The 14,737-nt window shown below is 41.2% G+C and overlaps 2 protein-coding genes across 3 annotated transcripts in view; one reads left to right on the top strand and one right to left on the bottom strand.

Moving 5' to 3' along the window:
- The window catches only part of LOC117714819 (killer cell lectin-like receptor subfamily B member 1F), a 525,987-nt gene that overhangs the window by 129,247 nt on the left and 382,003 nt on the right, over positions 1–14,737 (bottom strand). The window lies entirely within an intron of this gene.
- On the top strand, positions 2,676–10,599 carry LOC117714805 (C-type lectin domain family 2 member D11-like). Its single transcript, XM_034511477.2, has 5 exons — positions 2,676–2,886; positions 6,036–6,161; positions 7,093–7,271; positions 7,859–7,965; positions 8,955–10,599. The coding sequence occupies exons 1-5, from the start codon at positions 2,820–2,822 to the stop codon at positions 9,097–9,099; spliced, it is 624 nt and encodes a 207-aa protein (XP_034367368.1). The 5' UTR covers positions 2,676–2,819; the 3' UTR covers positions 9,100–10,599.

The raw sequence follows: 14,737 nt of genomic DNA, 5'->3' as shown, positions 1-14,737 counted from the left end.
AATATGTAAAGAGTTATGTATTTTCTTTTTTCTTTCCTTCCTTCCTTCTTTTATTCCCTTTCTTTCTTTTTTTCTTTCCTTCTTTCTTTTTCTTCTTTTCCCCCTTCTTCCCTTCCTTCCTTCCTTTCTTTTTTCCTTTCCTTCTTAAAGATTTATGTGCATGCATATGTGGGTGCCCACAGGGAACCGAGACAACTCATCCTCTGCAGCTGGAGTTATAGGCAGTTATGAGCTACACAGTGTGGCTCCCAGGAACAGAACTCAGGGGAATTCTAACTGCTGATCTAGGAAGTCCTAGTATTGAATAAGTATTTTCTACTCAGAAGATGAAAAATTACTAATATGTTATAAAAAATACTCCTATATTTGCATATGTTATAAAGAGTTGGCAGGTTTTTAAAAAAAAAAAAACTTTAACCAAGAAAAAATAATGAGTAAGTTACAGTTTTATTTTTTTTTTAAAGGAGATGGACAAGGATGATGGATTAAACTGGATTAAAAAGGAGATGGATTCAGGGTTTAAAAATTCTTTCCACATTAGCTTGACCATCTGATCTGGATCCCAGGAACCCAAGGCAGCAGTAGAAAACAGACTCCTGTGACAATATGACCTCTACACTTATGCTGTGGCATAGATGTTGTTAGTATTCCGTCTAAACTCCACCTCCCCAGTTACCTGGCAACAGCCAGGTATGCTCCTCCTCACAGTTACCTGGCAACCGCTAGGTAGCCTGATCCACTATAAAAGGGGCTGCTTGCCCCCTCCTCTCTCTCTTGTGCTCTTACTCTCTTATCCTCTTACCCTCTGTTACCCTCTTGCCTCTCTGTCCCCTCCCCCACCTTCCTCTCTCTCCACGTGGTCATGGCCGGCCTCTACTTCTCTTCTCTCCCCACCTTTGCCCTTTCCCCTGAATAAACTTTCTCCCCCTTGGAACCGCATGGGCTGGAGTGGTCTGTTCTGAGCTGCGGTCGGATTTCTTCTTAAAACAACAACAGATGTGCCCAACTCAAGTAATAAAGTAATGTTTTAATGGACCAAATGGGTAACTCTCCAATGTTTCAAATAGATGAATGTGACTATTGGATATAACTTTTTATTATACAGTAAAATCTGGGTTTTTTTTTTCTTCTTCCTGGAATAAAGTTGGCACTCAACACCGCTGATTTGCTATAGCTTCTAAGAGTCAAGGAGAAACTGCTGCATTGGGTTACATTTGAAATCATTACAGTGGTAGAAAAGGCCCTTTAAGGGGAAACTTCAGCTTAAGAATAAACCTCTGACCTGCCTGGAGATGTGCTATTATGGCAACTATAATATCTCACAAAGCTCTCTGCCTTTCTGCCTTTTAAAATGCAGACTTGAAGCGTACTTCTACTGTCACAGGAAAATTTGAGTGGAAAGTCCTGTGACTTTGCCTTTGCTGTTCTTCCATTTCTCCCTGTTGCTATGGGCAACATCCCCCAGTGGGAAGCACACATGACAAGCCTGGAATAAATATTGACTCTGTTATGAAGCCAAGTCAGTGCCCACAGTGTGCCTTCTGTAGGTCAGGACAAATGGCTGGGTACTTGTGTCCCACAGTGACACCTTTACTTTATTACACAGTGTAGTCTTGCTGCTTAAATGTCCCTGTGATGAGGGTGAAATATCTCCTCAACCCAGGCCAGAAGTCTCCCCAGGGTTCTGTTTCCCAGAACTGCTGCAGGCCTGTGATGAGAAAGGACCAGAGGTCACTGAGCCAGTCTTCACTCTGATGCAGGAAGAAGTCTATTAGTCTCTGACTCAGGGTTCTGGAGTTAGAGGAAGAGTCCTCCAATTTGGGAGGGGTTGAAAATTCCTGTGGCCTCAGTAAGGTCAGCTTGAGTTATGTTTCTAAATCTGAGTGCTCTGAAGAAGAAACGAAACACAAACCAGAAACAAACAGGAAAGTCAGTCATCAGGTTGTGTCAGCGCCAACTTGGCTCCTGGCCCTGTTCTAGAAGTTTCAGAATGGCTTTTTTAGTAAAGGGCTATTAGTGATCTGGGGGTTGAAAGGGAAAGGGGAGTTGGTGGCAAGAGGATTTTTGGAGAAAGGAGAAGGGAGAGAGCAGAGAATGGAAGTGGGGAGAGAGAAGAGAGGCCAGAAGTAGGTAGAGACATTGGGGCTGGGAGAGGGATCAGACCTTGAAGCTGTCATGTGAGCTCATAGGAGAGCAGGTCTGTATGCTACTGGTCAGATTAAAAGTCTTCCAGGCCTTTGTTTTAAGCTGTCAGGCTTTTGTCTTAGGTCAAGAGGGTATAGGAGTTCTGCCTGCATGTATGTCTGAGAAGTATATAAGGACAGCAGAGGCCACAAGAAGGTGTAACAACACAGGCTCACCTACCCAGAAGATCTGTGTCTGATGGACAGGAAAGGGTTGGTAATAATATTTTTCTTTGTTGAAGTCTTTTATTTCTGAATTGATTCCTGCAGGACAGTAAACCTGGTCTCCCCCTGCAGCCCCTGAAGTTGCTCTGCTAAAAGCTCTTTGTTTACAGGATTAGTTTGTAAGTGGGGTGGGAGTAGGGTGAGAGTTCAGGGGCTGAACCCATCCAGGACCCCATTCTTTCCAAACTAATGCTGTAAACTTTATTACAGACCCACTGTGACAGGCTCAGTGTAATCCCTTCCTTACAATGTGATTGACTGTGTTTCCTTTTCAAACTAACAAGTTCTTACTCATAAGTAGGGGAGGAGCATGGCTCTGTGGTTAAATACTTCCACCTCTGATAGGATTCTGCCTCTCAGCTTTCAAGTTTCAATCCTCCTGTAGCTGAAACCCAGCTTCTGAGCTCTGAGATGAGTGCCACAAAGGCTTCCCTCCCTATGCTCAGTACCACAGACAGCCTGCAGGAAGGAGAAATGGGTATGTATTTAATAGTATTTGAACCAAACTGTAAGAACAGAGAGGAGCTTCACCAGGGACAGGAAGGCAGAAGAGCTGAACCTTGAACAAAAGAATAAGAACAGAAGGGCTTCTGTGAGCCTGTCACAGTGGGTCTTCAGAGTAGGAGAAAGCAGACAGGATTAGCTATGAGGTTGTTACACTAGTTACTCTGTTGGAGCAGGCAACACTTGAATAGTTCTCAGGCAAGAGAAATGAAGAGTGAGTCAGTCACTTTTTAAGAGCCAGAGCTGCAGCTCCAGCTTTCTTTCTTTCTTTGTACTTAGCTTGCAGGTCCACTCTTCCCAGGGATCTGGTAATTACACTCTGGTGGGTTATACCAAACTGCTGTAGAAAATGCTTGCTCTTGGTGTCCTCAGTGAAGGAAATTCAAGCAATGGCTTTGCAATGTGCATAGTGATAGAAGTTGCCAGGGAAGCTTGGAGCTTGTGTTTTGCAGATCCATTGTAATTAAAAAAGAACTGTAAGTAGGTGGCATGGGGTGGGACTGGGGTGGGGTGGAGTGAGAGGGTTCAGAGGCTGAACCCACCCAGGACCAGAGGCTTTCTATTTTCAGCTCTAGATAAGTTACAGAAAAAGAAGGTAATGGGATTTTCTACTTCATTCTTCATACAAGAAAAACTGTGTTTCTTGTGTTTCAAACTGTCTATGCTTCATTATGCTGCATTCCTTTGTCTTCCTTTGTCCCCTCATTCCTGGTCCTTCACCTTAATTTTTATTTCATTTAGGGAAAGAATATTTGATTTTGAGAATACAAGATTGATATTTATCAAAATACAAAATTCACAACAAATGTTAATGCTTATCACTTAAACCAAGTATTCTAACTGAAATTATTATGATTATTATTATTATTATTATTATTATTATTATTACTACTATTATTATTACTACTATTATTACTGATAATGATGATGATGATGGTGATGATGATCGACTCTATGGCAAAGTTTTATCCTTTACCCTAAGCTGGCCTGGAACTCCTGCTCTCTCTGCCTCAGCAGGGTTAACTTTTTCAAATATTTAGCCAACGGAAACATTTCCTGTTATTAATGTGTCTAAAGTGCAGCTGTTGTGTAACTAGCTGCAGGCATTTCACAATTTGACTCCTTTGAAACTAAAAGAAAATTTTATGGGTCCCATGAATTATAGATTCTTTTTCCCCAGCCTGAGTAGCTAAAGTTGCCCCTCTGGTTTGCCAACCAGAGGCCAGTTAATCCGTAAACAAAGAATGCAGAGTTACAGGACAATGGGCTACCAAGGCATCCCAGGAATGAAGATAAGAGATAAACATCTGCCTGCAGGAACTGCTCCCCGCCCCCATGGACCGGTTTGGCCAGATGTTCAAAAATTGGAAAACAACCAAGCGTGTGCACCTGCGCGAAAGTTTCTCCTTTTCCCCACCCCGAGCTTATATTAACCCTAAACCCTGAAGCCACGAGGTCGATGCCCCTGTCTCCCACATTGAGACACGTGTAGGCCTGGAACGTTCCGCCATTAAACTACCTCGTGTTCTTGCAGCAAGTTGGTCTTCCGTGTGTCCTTTGGGTGCGCGCCATCCTGTGACTCCAGTGGGGTCCCCTTTGGGGGCTTCCCGAGCCTTTCAAAACCATAGCTTGTTTTGTCACTGAAACAGTTTTTAATTATGCTAAAAACCAGGCCAGCAATGTTTCATTTCTTTGGTTTTTTGAGAGCTCATTTCAATGTTGCTTTTTAATAAAGACACGAAAGTTTTGTTCAAACTGTGTTATGGGACACATTCTAACTTAGAAGGAGATTCGTGTGTATACAGCATGAGAAAGATGAATGGCAAAGTTCCTGTTTATGTATCAGAATAAAAAAGACAGTATCAGAATTATACTGGTGTAAACACAGAGGATTATCTGTAAATCTTACTCATAAAACCGTATAAGAAATGGTGGTGTGAGTCAAAGATAGTTGATATATCTAGGTTGGGTAGTGGGTTACACCTCTGATTGAGCATTACCAAACTTATAAAACCTTTGATTAACATTTTTTAAAAAAATGTATAAATGCAAAAAGGAAAAGGGGGCATGGGATAGGGGCTTTCTAAGGAAGGGGGGAATGGGGAAAGAGGATGGCATCTGAAGTGTAAATAAAATATCCAATAAAAAAACATGAAAAAAAAAAAAAGAAATGTTGGTGTGGAATTCTAAATGAATAAAATTACCTTTCTTATTTTTTTTGAAATGCCCAATATCCACAAATGTTTTCCTTCAATTTCCAACTTGCTAAGAGTTTTTGTTATTTTAGACTAATATTAATTTTCCACATGATTTTGTTAAGCTTGTTAAAACATTCCCATATTTTACCCATTAGATATGTCAGTGGGTTCAATTACATTTATGTGCCTTTATAATCAATTTATTTACTGACTAATTTCTTTGGACATGGTCCAGATTGAGTACAAACTTTCTAAGTAGCCAAGGCTAGCCTTGTACTCCTGACTCTCCAGCTTCTGCCTCCCTAGCACTGGAAATATAAAAGTGTACCATCCTGTTTGTCTCCTTGACTGGAGCAGGAGTTACACAGGTGGTTATGAGCCCCTTTTAGGAGCTGGGATTGGGAACCCAACTCGGGTGCTCTAGAAGAGCAACAATTGTTCTTCACCTCTCAGCCATCGAATGGGCAGCTCTTGTTGTATCTTTTGTTTTATGATCTTCACTTTCTCTGTTTATTGCTCTTTTATTGGCCTGTAGTTTAATAACTGGAATGTTCTATGTTCTGTGGCAAATGTTTTTTTTTTTTTTTTTTTTTGGTTTTTCAGCACAGAGTTTCTCTGTGTGGCTGTCCTGGAACTCATTCTATAGACCAGTCTGGACTTGAACTCAGAAATCCATCTGTCTCTGCCTCCCAAGTGCTGGGATTAAAGGCTAAGGGAATGTGCCACCCCTGCCCAGCTGTGGCAAACATTCTGTTTCCCTTCCCTCTGGTCTTCTGAGAGCCAAGGTCCTCATTTTAGATCGACATTCTATGAAGGCGTTTGCACCAGGAAAGTATAAGTAAATTCTACAGATGATTCTAGGGTAAAGATATCTTTTTCTCTAAAACATTTTTGAGATTGATGTTTTCATATTTATATTTTTCAGGTAAAAAACTTGAAGTAAAATGTCACAGAATTGTCTCCTCTGAGTCTCCTGCTAAGCTTTACTGTTGCTATGGAGTGATCACGGTCCTCACTGTAGCTGTAGTTGCTCTTTCTGCTGCTTTGTCAGGTAAGTGACTGACTCGCCAAATTCTGCAGCATTCTGTCCACATTCACACTGTCAGTTATACTACTGACCTCTGTGAGCCAGGCATTGTGGGAAGGGCTCCAGAGAAAACACACAGGTAGTACCTGTTCTCTGGGAACTTAGGTTCCAGCAGGAAGATGCAGTGAAGCAACACACAGGCTGTGGTGTGAACAGGAGGCCAGGCTCAGCATCTCTGGGATGACCCCATCCAGCAAGCTCTAGACAGAGATGCAGGTGACTCAGGTCCACTTGGGGGAACTGTTCAAGGCAGAGAATGAGGAAAGAAATAAATCCAAAGAGGAACCTCAAGGAAGGGTGAGGACAGAGAAGAGTAATATGGCCAGTGAGATACAGTGCCTCCCCTCATGACCCATGGGTTTAGTTACCAGGATCAACTCTATTTTTAAAATATTAAATGGAAAGTTTCTGAAGTAATAAACTTATAGGATTTTAGTACCACACTGTCCAGAATTGTGCAATAAAATCTCACATTGTCCTCTTAAGTATGGAAACCATCCTTTAGTATAACATGTCCAAAGTGTATATACTACCTACCCATAGTTCTCACTGCTATCTCAATTATCAAGCTGGCTGCCAATAGGTGTCCATACACAGTGCTTTCTGGTGTAGCATACCCACTGTAGTAAACAGTCATGCAAAGCACAGAATGTGATGCTAGTATAGAAATGCACTTCCTGGGGACCCTGCTGTCAGTGAGCACCTGAGAGAGAATGGGACACAGGTCCAAGGTGGGAGGCCTTTAGATAAAGGCCCATCATGCTCAGGAGAGGATTCCTACAGATCACTTAGGAAAGCTACAATCACATTCACATCTCACACTTGAGCTCAGGAGGGTATTCCAAAAAGAGAGAAGACATGCTGGTTATGATCCATTGTATTGTCTACATTTTAGTAAGAAAGACAGAACAGATCTCAATCAAAAAGATGGATACTCTTTGCCCCAGCAACTGGATTGGAGTTGGAAATAAATGTTTTTATTTTTCTGAATACTCAAGTAACTGGACATCCAGCCAGGACTTCTGCATGGCACAAGGGGCCCAACTAGCTCGAATTGACAGCCTGGAGGAGCTGGTAAGAGATGGGCAGGGATTGGTTTGTCTCTCTGTTCTGTTGAATATTGTATTGCCTTGAGATAGAGAATTACAGATGAAGCCTGAGGAAGGATCCCATCCCAAGCACATGGAGACATGGGGAACATGTGAGTGTGCGCCATTTGCTGCTGCTTGACTTCTGACTGGAGCCTTGAAACATTCAAGAAATATTATTTCACGTAGTGGTCATAGTCAGCTGGAAGTCAGATATGTCATTTTACTGGGATACCTAGTGTCATGAGCATTTCCCAGTAAGCTGGCACATGTTACATACAGCAGATGACAACATAACTGCAATGGGAGGTTAACCCAGAACTATCCTGGTCACAGAGGAATGTGTCACTACATTTGGTACTTTAATTCAAATGAGGTCCTTTAGAATTAGAGATGTCAAGTGGATCCACTAAGAACTGGTGACTAGTACAGCTCCAAAGATTGTGATCCTCAGTTACACCCTCCTGCTGTCTCTAGAGGAAGCTGTGGAGTGGAGAGACTCCAGGTTCATCTGAAAAAAAAAAAAAAAAAAAAAAAAAAAAGACACTCTTGCCTTTTTGTGTTTTATGACAGAATTTCCTAAGGAGATACAAGGGGATTTTTGACCACTGGATCGGCCTGCACCGAGAGTCATCAGAGCACCCTTGGAAGTGGACAGATAACACTGAGTATAACAAGTTGTACGTTCTCAGAAAAATTTCCCTTATACTGTGTTCCTGTGTTGTGATATGTGTATATTGTGACTATGAGAGATGAAAGTCTGTGCCATGTGAAGCCAACTGTACTGGGAAGGAAGAAAAAAAATGAACCCTTGGGCTAGATGTGTGGCTCAGAGGTAGAGAGTGTGCTGTTTACATGGAACAGTCAATCCCCGGGAAACTCACAAACTTAAATCCTTTGGATGTTTTCCTGTTTATTAGTCATCATTTTCAAAACCTTTACTTAGTGTGGTTTTACTCGAAATCTTTACCATAACGATGGCGTCTGGGGGCAGCTATTGTTTGCTTTAGCTCCAACCTGAACCTTCTTGTTGTTGATAAATGTCCTCTGTGGGATACAGACGAACCCTCAGATGGGCAGTGGGGGCTCTGACACCCCAGAAAGCCACTGCAGAAACTGCAAGCCTGAGATTCAGCAGTCCACTATTGCATGGCTGCACCTGTTCAGGAAAGCAGACTCTAAGGACATTTGGTACCTCCTCTAAAGTCTTGTCATCACAGAGCACCAAAACAGTTCTTGGATTTGAGCATAGCTGTTTGACTGGAATGGTACATCACAGACTTAGTCACATGCACTCATTAAAGCCCTTTGAGCAATTTACTAAGAAGTGGGAATTCCCATATGTCAAATGTCTCAAAACAGAATTGAAAATTACCCTCTTGAGGTCACTCCTGGCTGCAGTTCATTTGAACATGGCAGTAAGCGCCAGTCCAATGCCTTGTACATACATTACAGGATTTGCCATAAACAAATGTCAAAGGAGTGATGTGAGATAAACCCTGAGAATGTGAGACAGTAGGTGTAAAACTAGTGCAGGTGATTCCTCAGGGACTCTTTGGTTCATATTACAAAAAAGCAGTGGAGACTGGTGACATTACATTGCAGAAGTTAATGTAGTTCTGGGCTCTGCAGACTTAATGTTTTTGTTTTGTTTTGTTTTGTTTTTCAGGGTTCTCATCCATGGAGTGGAAGGCTATGCGTACCTGAACAGTTATGGGGTCAACAGTGCCAGGGTCTATGTAAATCGCAGGTGGATCTGTAGCCAGCTCAGCAGCTATAACCTCCACTGCCAAGATCCTTTTTCTCCTTCCTAACATTTAACAAGAGAAGCTTCTTAGCCTGTTATCTATGGGTGCTACTCTTTACCCTATGGCTCCACATTGCTATCAAAACAAATTAAGAGTATTTCCTAACATCACAAGTGAAAACCAACTTGGAGAGCTGCACATACAGGGGATTACAAGAACATAGATGAGTCTAAAATAGATGCTGGCACTCATACCTTAAGCCTAAAGTACAACTAATGTTCACAAACCCCACTTTTATGTTATGAAGTTTTTGTGCAGAGAAGTCCTTCTTTTGACTTTATGAGACCACAAAAATGAGTTCCCCACATGCACGTGACCTTTAATAATGAAAGCAAACTGGCTGGGATAGTGACATGCATCTGTAACCCCAGCTATGTAAGGGTTGAAACAGGAGGGTCAGAGGTTCATGAGTGGGGACTGAAAGCGTGGAAATGCATTAAAAATTATAGTGAAGACGAGAATCCATCTGTAGCATCCCATCCTTTGGAGAACCATATTATACATGCTTTTCAAAACTCAAGCCAACATACAGAAGAATTTAAAAAGCGTGTAAAATTAAGGTTTACTTTATACTCTGCAATTTAAAACATAAGGGACCCTAGCAAAATGTTTCTCTACTTTAGTTTTCAATATTCCTATTTCCAATTATACTGTTCTAAGTATAACTATAACTACTTACTTATCCTGTTCTAAGTACAATACATTTTATAAACAAATACCACTTTAATTTCACCATTTTATGGGATTTATTTCACATCAAATGTGAGTTAAACTCCTTAAGCATTTTTGTTTGTTTGTTTGTTTTTCTTGTTTTTCGAGACAGGGTTTCTCTGTGTAGTCCTGGCTGTCCTGGAACTCACTCTGTAGACCAGGCTGGCCTCGAACTCAGAAATCCACTTGCCTCTGCCTCCCGAGTGCTGGTATTAAAGGTATGCGCCACCACCGCCCGGCTCCTTAAGCATTTAATACTTAATTTTACACTAGCATGTATGTTATTGAGTTTTAAAAAAAATATTTAAAACCTTATAGCTACCCCATACTGATGAGTCCCAAAAAGGTCGAAATAACAGGCTAAAAAGCATCTCTTGTTCTCTTCATCCTGTTTTCCTTCTTGTTCTTTTTTAGTCAATAGTTTATTTATTTAAATTCCAATGTTATCCTGTTACTCCATTCCCCACCTCATTAAACCCCTATCCCATCCCTCCTCCTCCTTTTTCTTTAAATACTGTTTAAATTACATGTAAGTATTAATGAGACTCTGTTTATTGTCCTGCTTGTTTTCTGAATATTTGCATCTATTGTATTGCTAGTTCCTCAACCTAGAACTGACCTCTTGTTCTTTTTAAAGACTATGTACAATTTGATATGCCAAGAGGGAGTTGATATCCATGGAAGGCCTCTAGGTCTCTGAGGAGAAAGGGATGGACAAATGGGGGAAGGGAAGGGGAGAGGAACATAGGGGGGAGGGAGGAAGAGAAATCAATAAAAAATAAATTCAAAACACTACATTTATACTGACTTCATTTATGCATATTGCTTGTGTATGTGTATATATGTATATATGTGCCCCGCCTGTGCTGGGCAGACAACACAGACACAGCACAGACAGATATAGACAGGACCAGAAGGGATCAGCTCTCTGCTTACTGAGAGTGGCAATGTGGATGCTGGAAATAGAGCAAGAACAAGTGTTTCTAACCACTGAGTCATCTTTTCAGCCCTCTAGTCTCCCTTTTATTAGCATTGTTGATCAAGCTTTGCAAAAGTAGCAGGTATTCCCTGCAGTTTTTGTAAATTTTATTTTTTTTATAAACTCTTGTCTAAATCGGTGACCCTCCTTAAGTAGCTGGAGTCACAGGTGTGTGTCACCACACCAGCCATTTTGCTTCTCATTGCTAAAGACCAAGAACATTTTTTAATATGCATTGATGCTTTGCCTTCATGTGTGTCTATGTAAGGAGGCCACACCATCTGAAACTGGAGTCACATGCAGTCATGCCTCCCATATGGTGCTGGGAATTGAATTCAAGTCCAATGTTTCTAATCACACATGAATTTTGAGAAATGTATTGTTTTTATTTTAAAGTCATGCTTTATTATTTATTAGATAGATGAAAGCATATTTCATTCTGAAAAATGACTTTTTCACCCCCCCCCCCGCCCATTTAGTCCTAATACAACTCTTTGCAATCCATTTTACTTCCTACATCCTAAAGGAAAGGTAGAATATGTTCCCAGGGATGGTTCAGAGAAATAAATATTTTATACCATTAAATTGTGTGAACTTAATCCACAAAAGAAATAGTGATAGACTTATAAATTTAGCTGACCCAATAATATTATAAGAAATAGATTTACTAATGTTAATTCCTAAGATTCAAATTACCCAGGGAAATGTCTTGCCAGTGTCCCTGTCTGACTCACAGTAAACACACAGTAAGTTTCCTTCCATTGCTTTCTGGAAATAATGCTGAAAGGAACAGCAACTTTTCATGAGCATTGGCCCTTCTAAGGGATCTATCCCCAAGATGTCAGTGAGCTGTTCAAAACAGTCCCTTTCCTCTCTCTCTCTCTCTCTCTCTCTCTCTCTCTCTCTCTCTCTCTCTCTCTCTTTCTTCTTTATCTTTTTGAGACAGTGTCTTACTATGTGGAGTAGGCTGGCCTCAAACTCAGAGATTTCCCTGCCTCCTGAGTGCTGGGATTAAAGGAGTGTGCCACCATGACAGGATTAGGTTTCATTGGCTGGGGAGATGGGTCAGTGGGTAAGAGTTTTGTTTGTACAAACACAAAGGCCTGAATTCAGGTTTTCATCACCCACAGAAAAAGCCAAAAATGGCTCTCCTTACCCCATCCACCCACCCTCGAATTCCTCCACACTGGGAGATCCAGCCTTCAGGGACCAAGGACTTCCTTTCCCACTTATGTCCAACAAGGCCATCCTCCCATACATATGCAGCTGGAGCCACAAGTTCCTCCCTGTGTGCTCCCAGGCTAGTGGTTTAGACCCTGGGAGCTCTGGTTGGTTGGTATTGTTGCTCTTCCCATGGGGCCACAAACTTCTTCAGCTCCTTCAGTCTTTTCTCTAACTTCTCCATTGGGGACCCCATGCTCAGTTCAATGGTTTCCTGTGAGCATCCACTTCTGTATATGTCAGGCTCTGGCAGACCTCTAGGGAGACAGCTATATCAGGCTTCTGTCTGCATGTACTTCCTGGCATCCACGTCAGCTTCTGCCTTTGGTGACTGCACATGGGCTGGATATCCAGATGGAGCAGTCTCTGGACAGCCCCTCCTTCAGTTTCTGTCCCACACTTTTTCTCCATATTTGCTCCCGTAAGTATTTTGTTACTCCTTCTAAGAAGGACCGACGCATCCACACTTTGGTCTTCCTTCTTCATAAGCTTCATGTGGTCTGTGAGTTGTATCTTGGGTATTGTGAGCTTTTGGTCTAATATCCAATTATCAATGAGTGCATACCATGTGTGTTCTTTTGTGATTGGGTTACCTCACTCAGGATGATATTTTCTAGTTCCATCCATTTGCCTAAGAATTTCATGAATTCATTGTTTTTAATAACTGAGTAATACTCCATTGTGAAAATGTACCACATTTTCTGTATCCATTCCTCTGTTGAAGGACATCTAGGTTCTTTCCAGCTTCTGCCTATTATAAATAAGGCTGCTATGAACATAGTAGAGCATGTGTCTTTGTTATATGTTGGAGCATCTTCTGGGTATATGCCCAAGAGTGGTATAACTGGGTCCTCAGGTAATGCTATGTCCAATTTTCTGAGGAACCGCCAGACTGATTTCCAGAGTGGTTGTATCAGCTTGCAATACCACCAACAATGGAGAAATGTTCCTCTTTCTCCACAAACTCCTCAGCATCTGCTATCACCTGAGTTTTTGATCTTAGCCATTCTGACTGGTGTGAGGTGGAATCTCAGGGTTGTTTTGATTTGCATTTCCAGGATGACTAAGGATGTTGAACATTTCCTTAGGTGCTTCTTGGCCATTTGAATTTCTTCAGTTGAAAATTCTTTGTTTAGCTCTGTACCCCATTTTTAATAGGGTTATGTGGTTGTCTGGAGTCTAATTTCTTTTTACTTTTTAGCTATTTTGGCTATTTTATTATAGAAAGTGAAGCAAGTGTAAACCATTCTTTTAAAGAAACTGCTTTTAAATTATATATATATATATATATATATATATATATATATATATATATATATATATATATATATCCAGGAAGAATATATATTCAAATGAAATACACTGATTTTTTTTTTTTTTTTTTTTTTTTTTTTTTTTGACAAGGTTTCTCTGTATATCCATGGCTGTCCTGGAACTCACTCTGTAGACCAGGCTGGCCTTGATGGAGTTTAATTTCTTGAGTTCTTTGTAAATATTGGATATTAGTCCTCTATCAGATGTAGAATTGTTAAAAATCTTTTTTCAATCTGTTGGTTGCTGTTTTGTCTTATTGACAGTGTCCTTTGCTTTACAGAAACTTTGCAATTTTGTGAGGTCCCATTTGCCAGTTCTTGCTCTTAAAACATAAGCCATTGGTGTTCTGTTCAGGAACTTTCCCTCTGTGCCCAAGTATTCGAGGCTCTCTTCCACCTTCCCTTCTATTAGTTTCAGTGTACCTGGTTTTATGTAAAGGTCCTTTATCCACTTGGACTTGAGCTTTGTACAAGAAGATAAGACTGGATCCATTTGCATTCTTCTACATGCTGACCTCAAGTTGAACCAACACCATTTGTTGAAAATGCTGTCAATGTTTTCCATGGTGTCTTCTGCACATGAGATTCTCTCGTCTGTCTCTTTTGTTTTGTTGGTCATGCTTGCATCTGTGACTCCTCATCTCTTTCCTAGGTTTTCTATCTCTAGAGTAGTCTCCCTTTGGGATTTCTTTATTGTTTCTACTTCCATTTTTAGATCCTGGGTGGTTTAATTTAATTCCTTCACCCGTTTGGTTGTGTTTTCTTGCAATTCTTTAAGGGATTTTTATGTTTCCTCTTTACGTATTTCTATCTGTTTACTTGTGTTCTCCTGTACTTCTTTAAGGGAGTTACTTATGTCCTTCTTAAAGTCCTCTATCATCATCATGAGAAGTGATTTCAAATCTGAATCCTGTTTTTCTGGTGTGATAGGTTGTCCAGGACTTGCTGTGATGGGAGAACTGGTTTCTGATGCTGCCAGGTAACTTTAGTTTCTGTTGCTTATGTTCTTGTACTTGCTTTTTGCCATCTGGTTATCTCTAATGCTACCTGCACTCACTGTCTCTGACTGGAGCCTGTCTGTCCTGTTATCTTACTTATGTCAAAACTCCTCAGAGTCCAGCTATCTCTGTGATTCTGTGATCCTAGATCCTGGGTGGAAGAGCTCCTGGGAAGCAGGCTGCCTTGGGGGATCCTGAAATCCTATGATCCTGGTCATTTTACAGCTCCTGAGAATCCAGCTTCCTTAACTACTCTGAGTGCAGCAGATTGTCTGCTACTCTGAGTGCAGTGGTTCCTCTAGGATGGGTCAGGATATGTTGTCTTCAGGGAAGCAGACCAGCTAGAGTCTACCCCAGCAGAAAAGACCAAGAGAGAAGTAGAAGGGAAGTGGTATTCTGCAGGGTGATGAGTCCTGAGTGCC

Source organism: Arvicanthis niloticus, chromosome 9, assembly GCF_011762505.2.
Source record: "Arvicanthis niloticus isolate mArvNil1 chromosome 9, mArvNil1.pat.X, whole genome shotgun sequence".
Taxonomy (NCBI): Eukaryota; Metazoa; Chordata; class Mammalia; order Rodentia; family Muridae; genus Arvicanthis; species Arvicanthis niloticus.
Note: the sequence above shows the minus strand (reverse complement) of the source record. Positions and strands in the feature narration are given on the sequence as shown.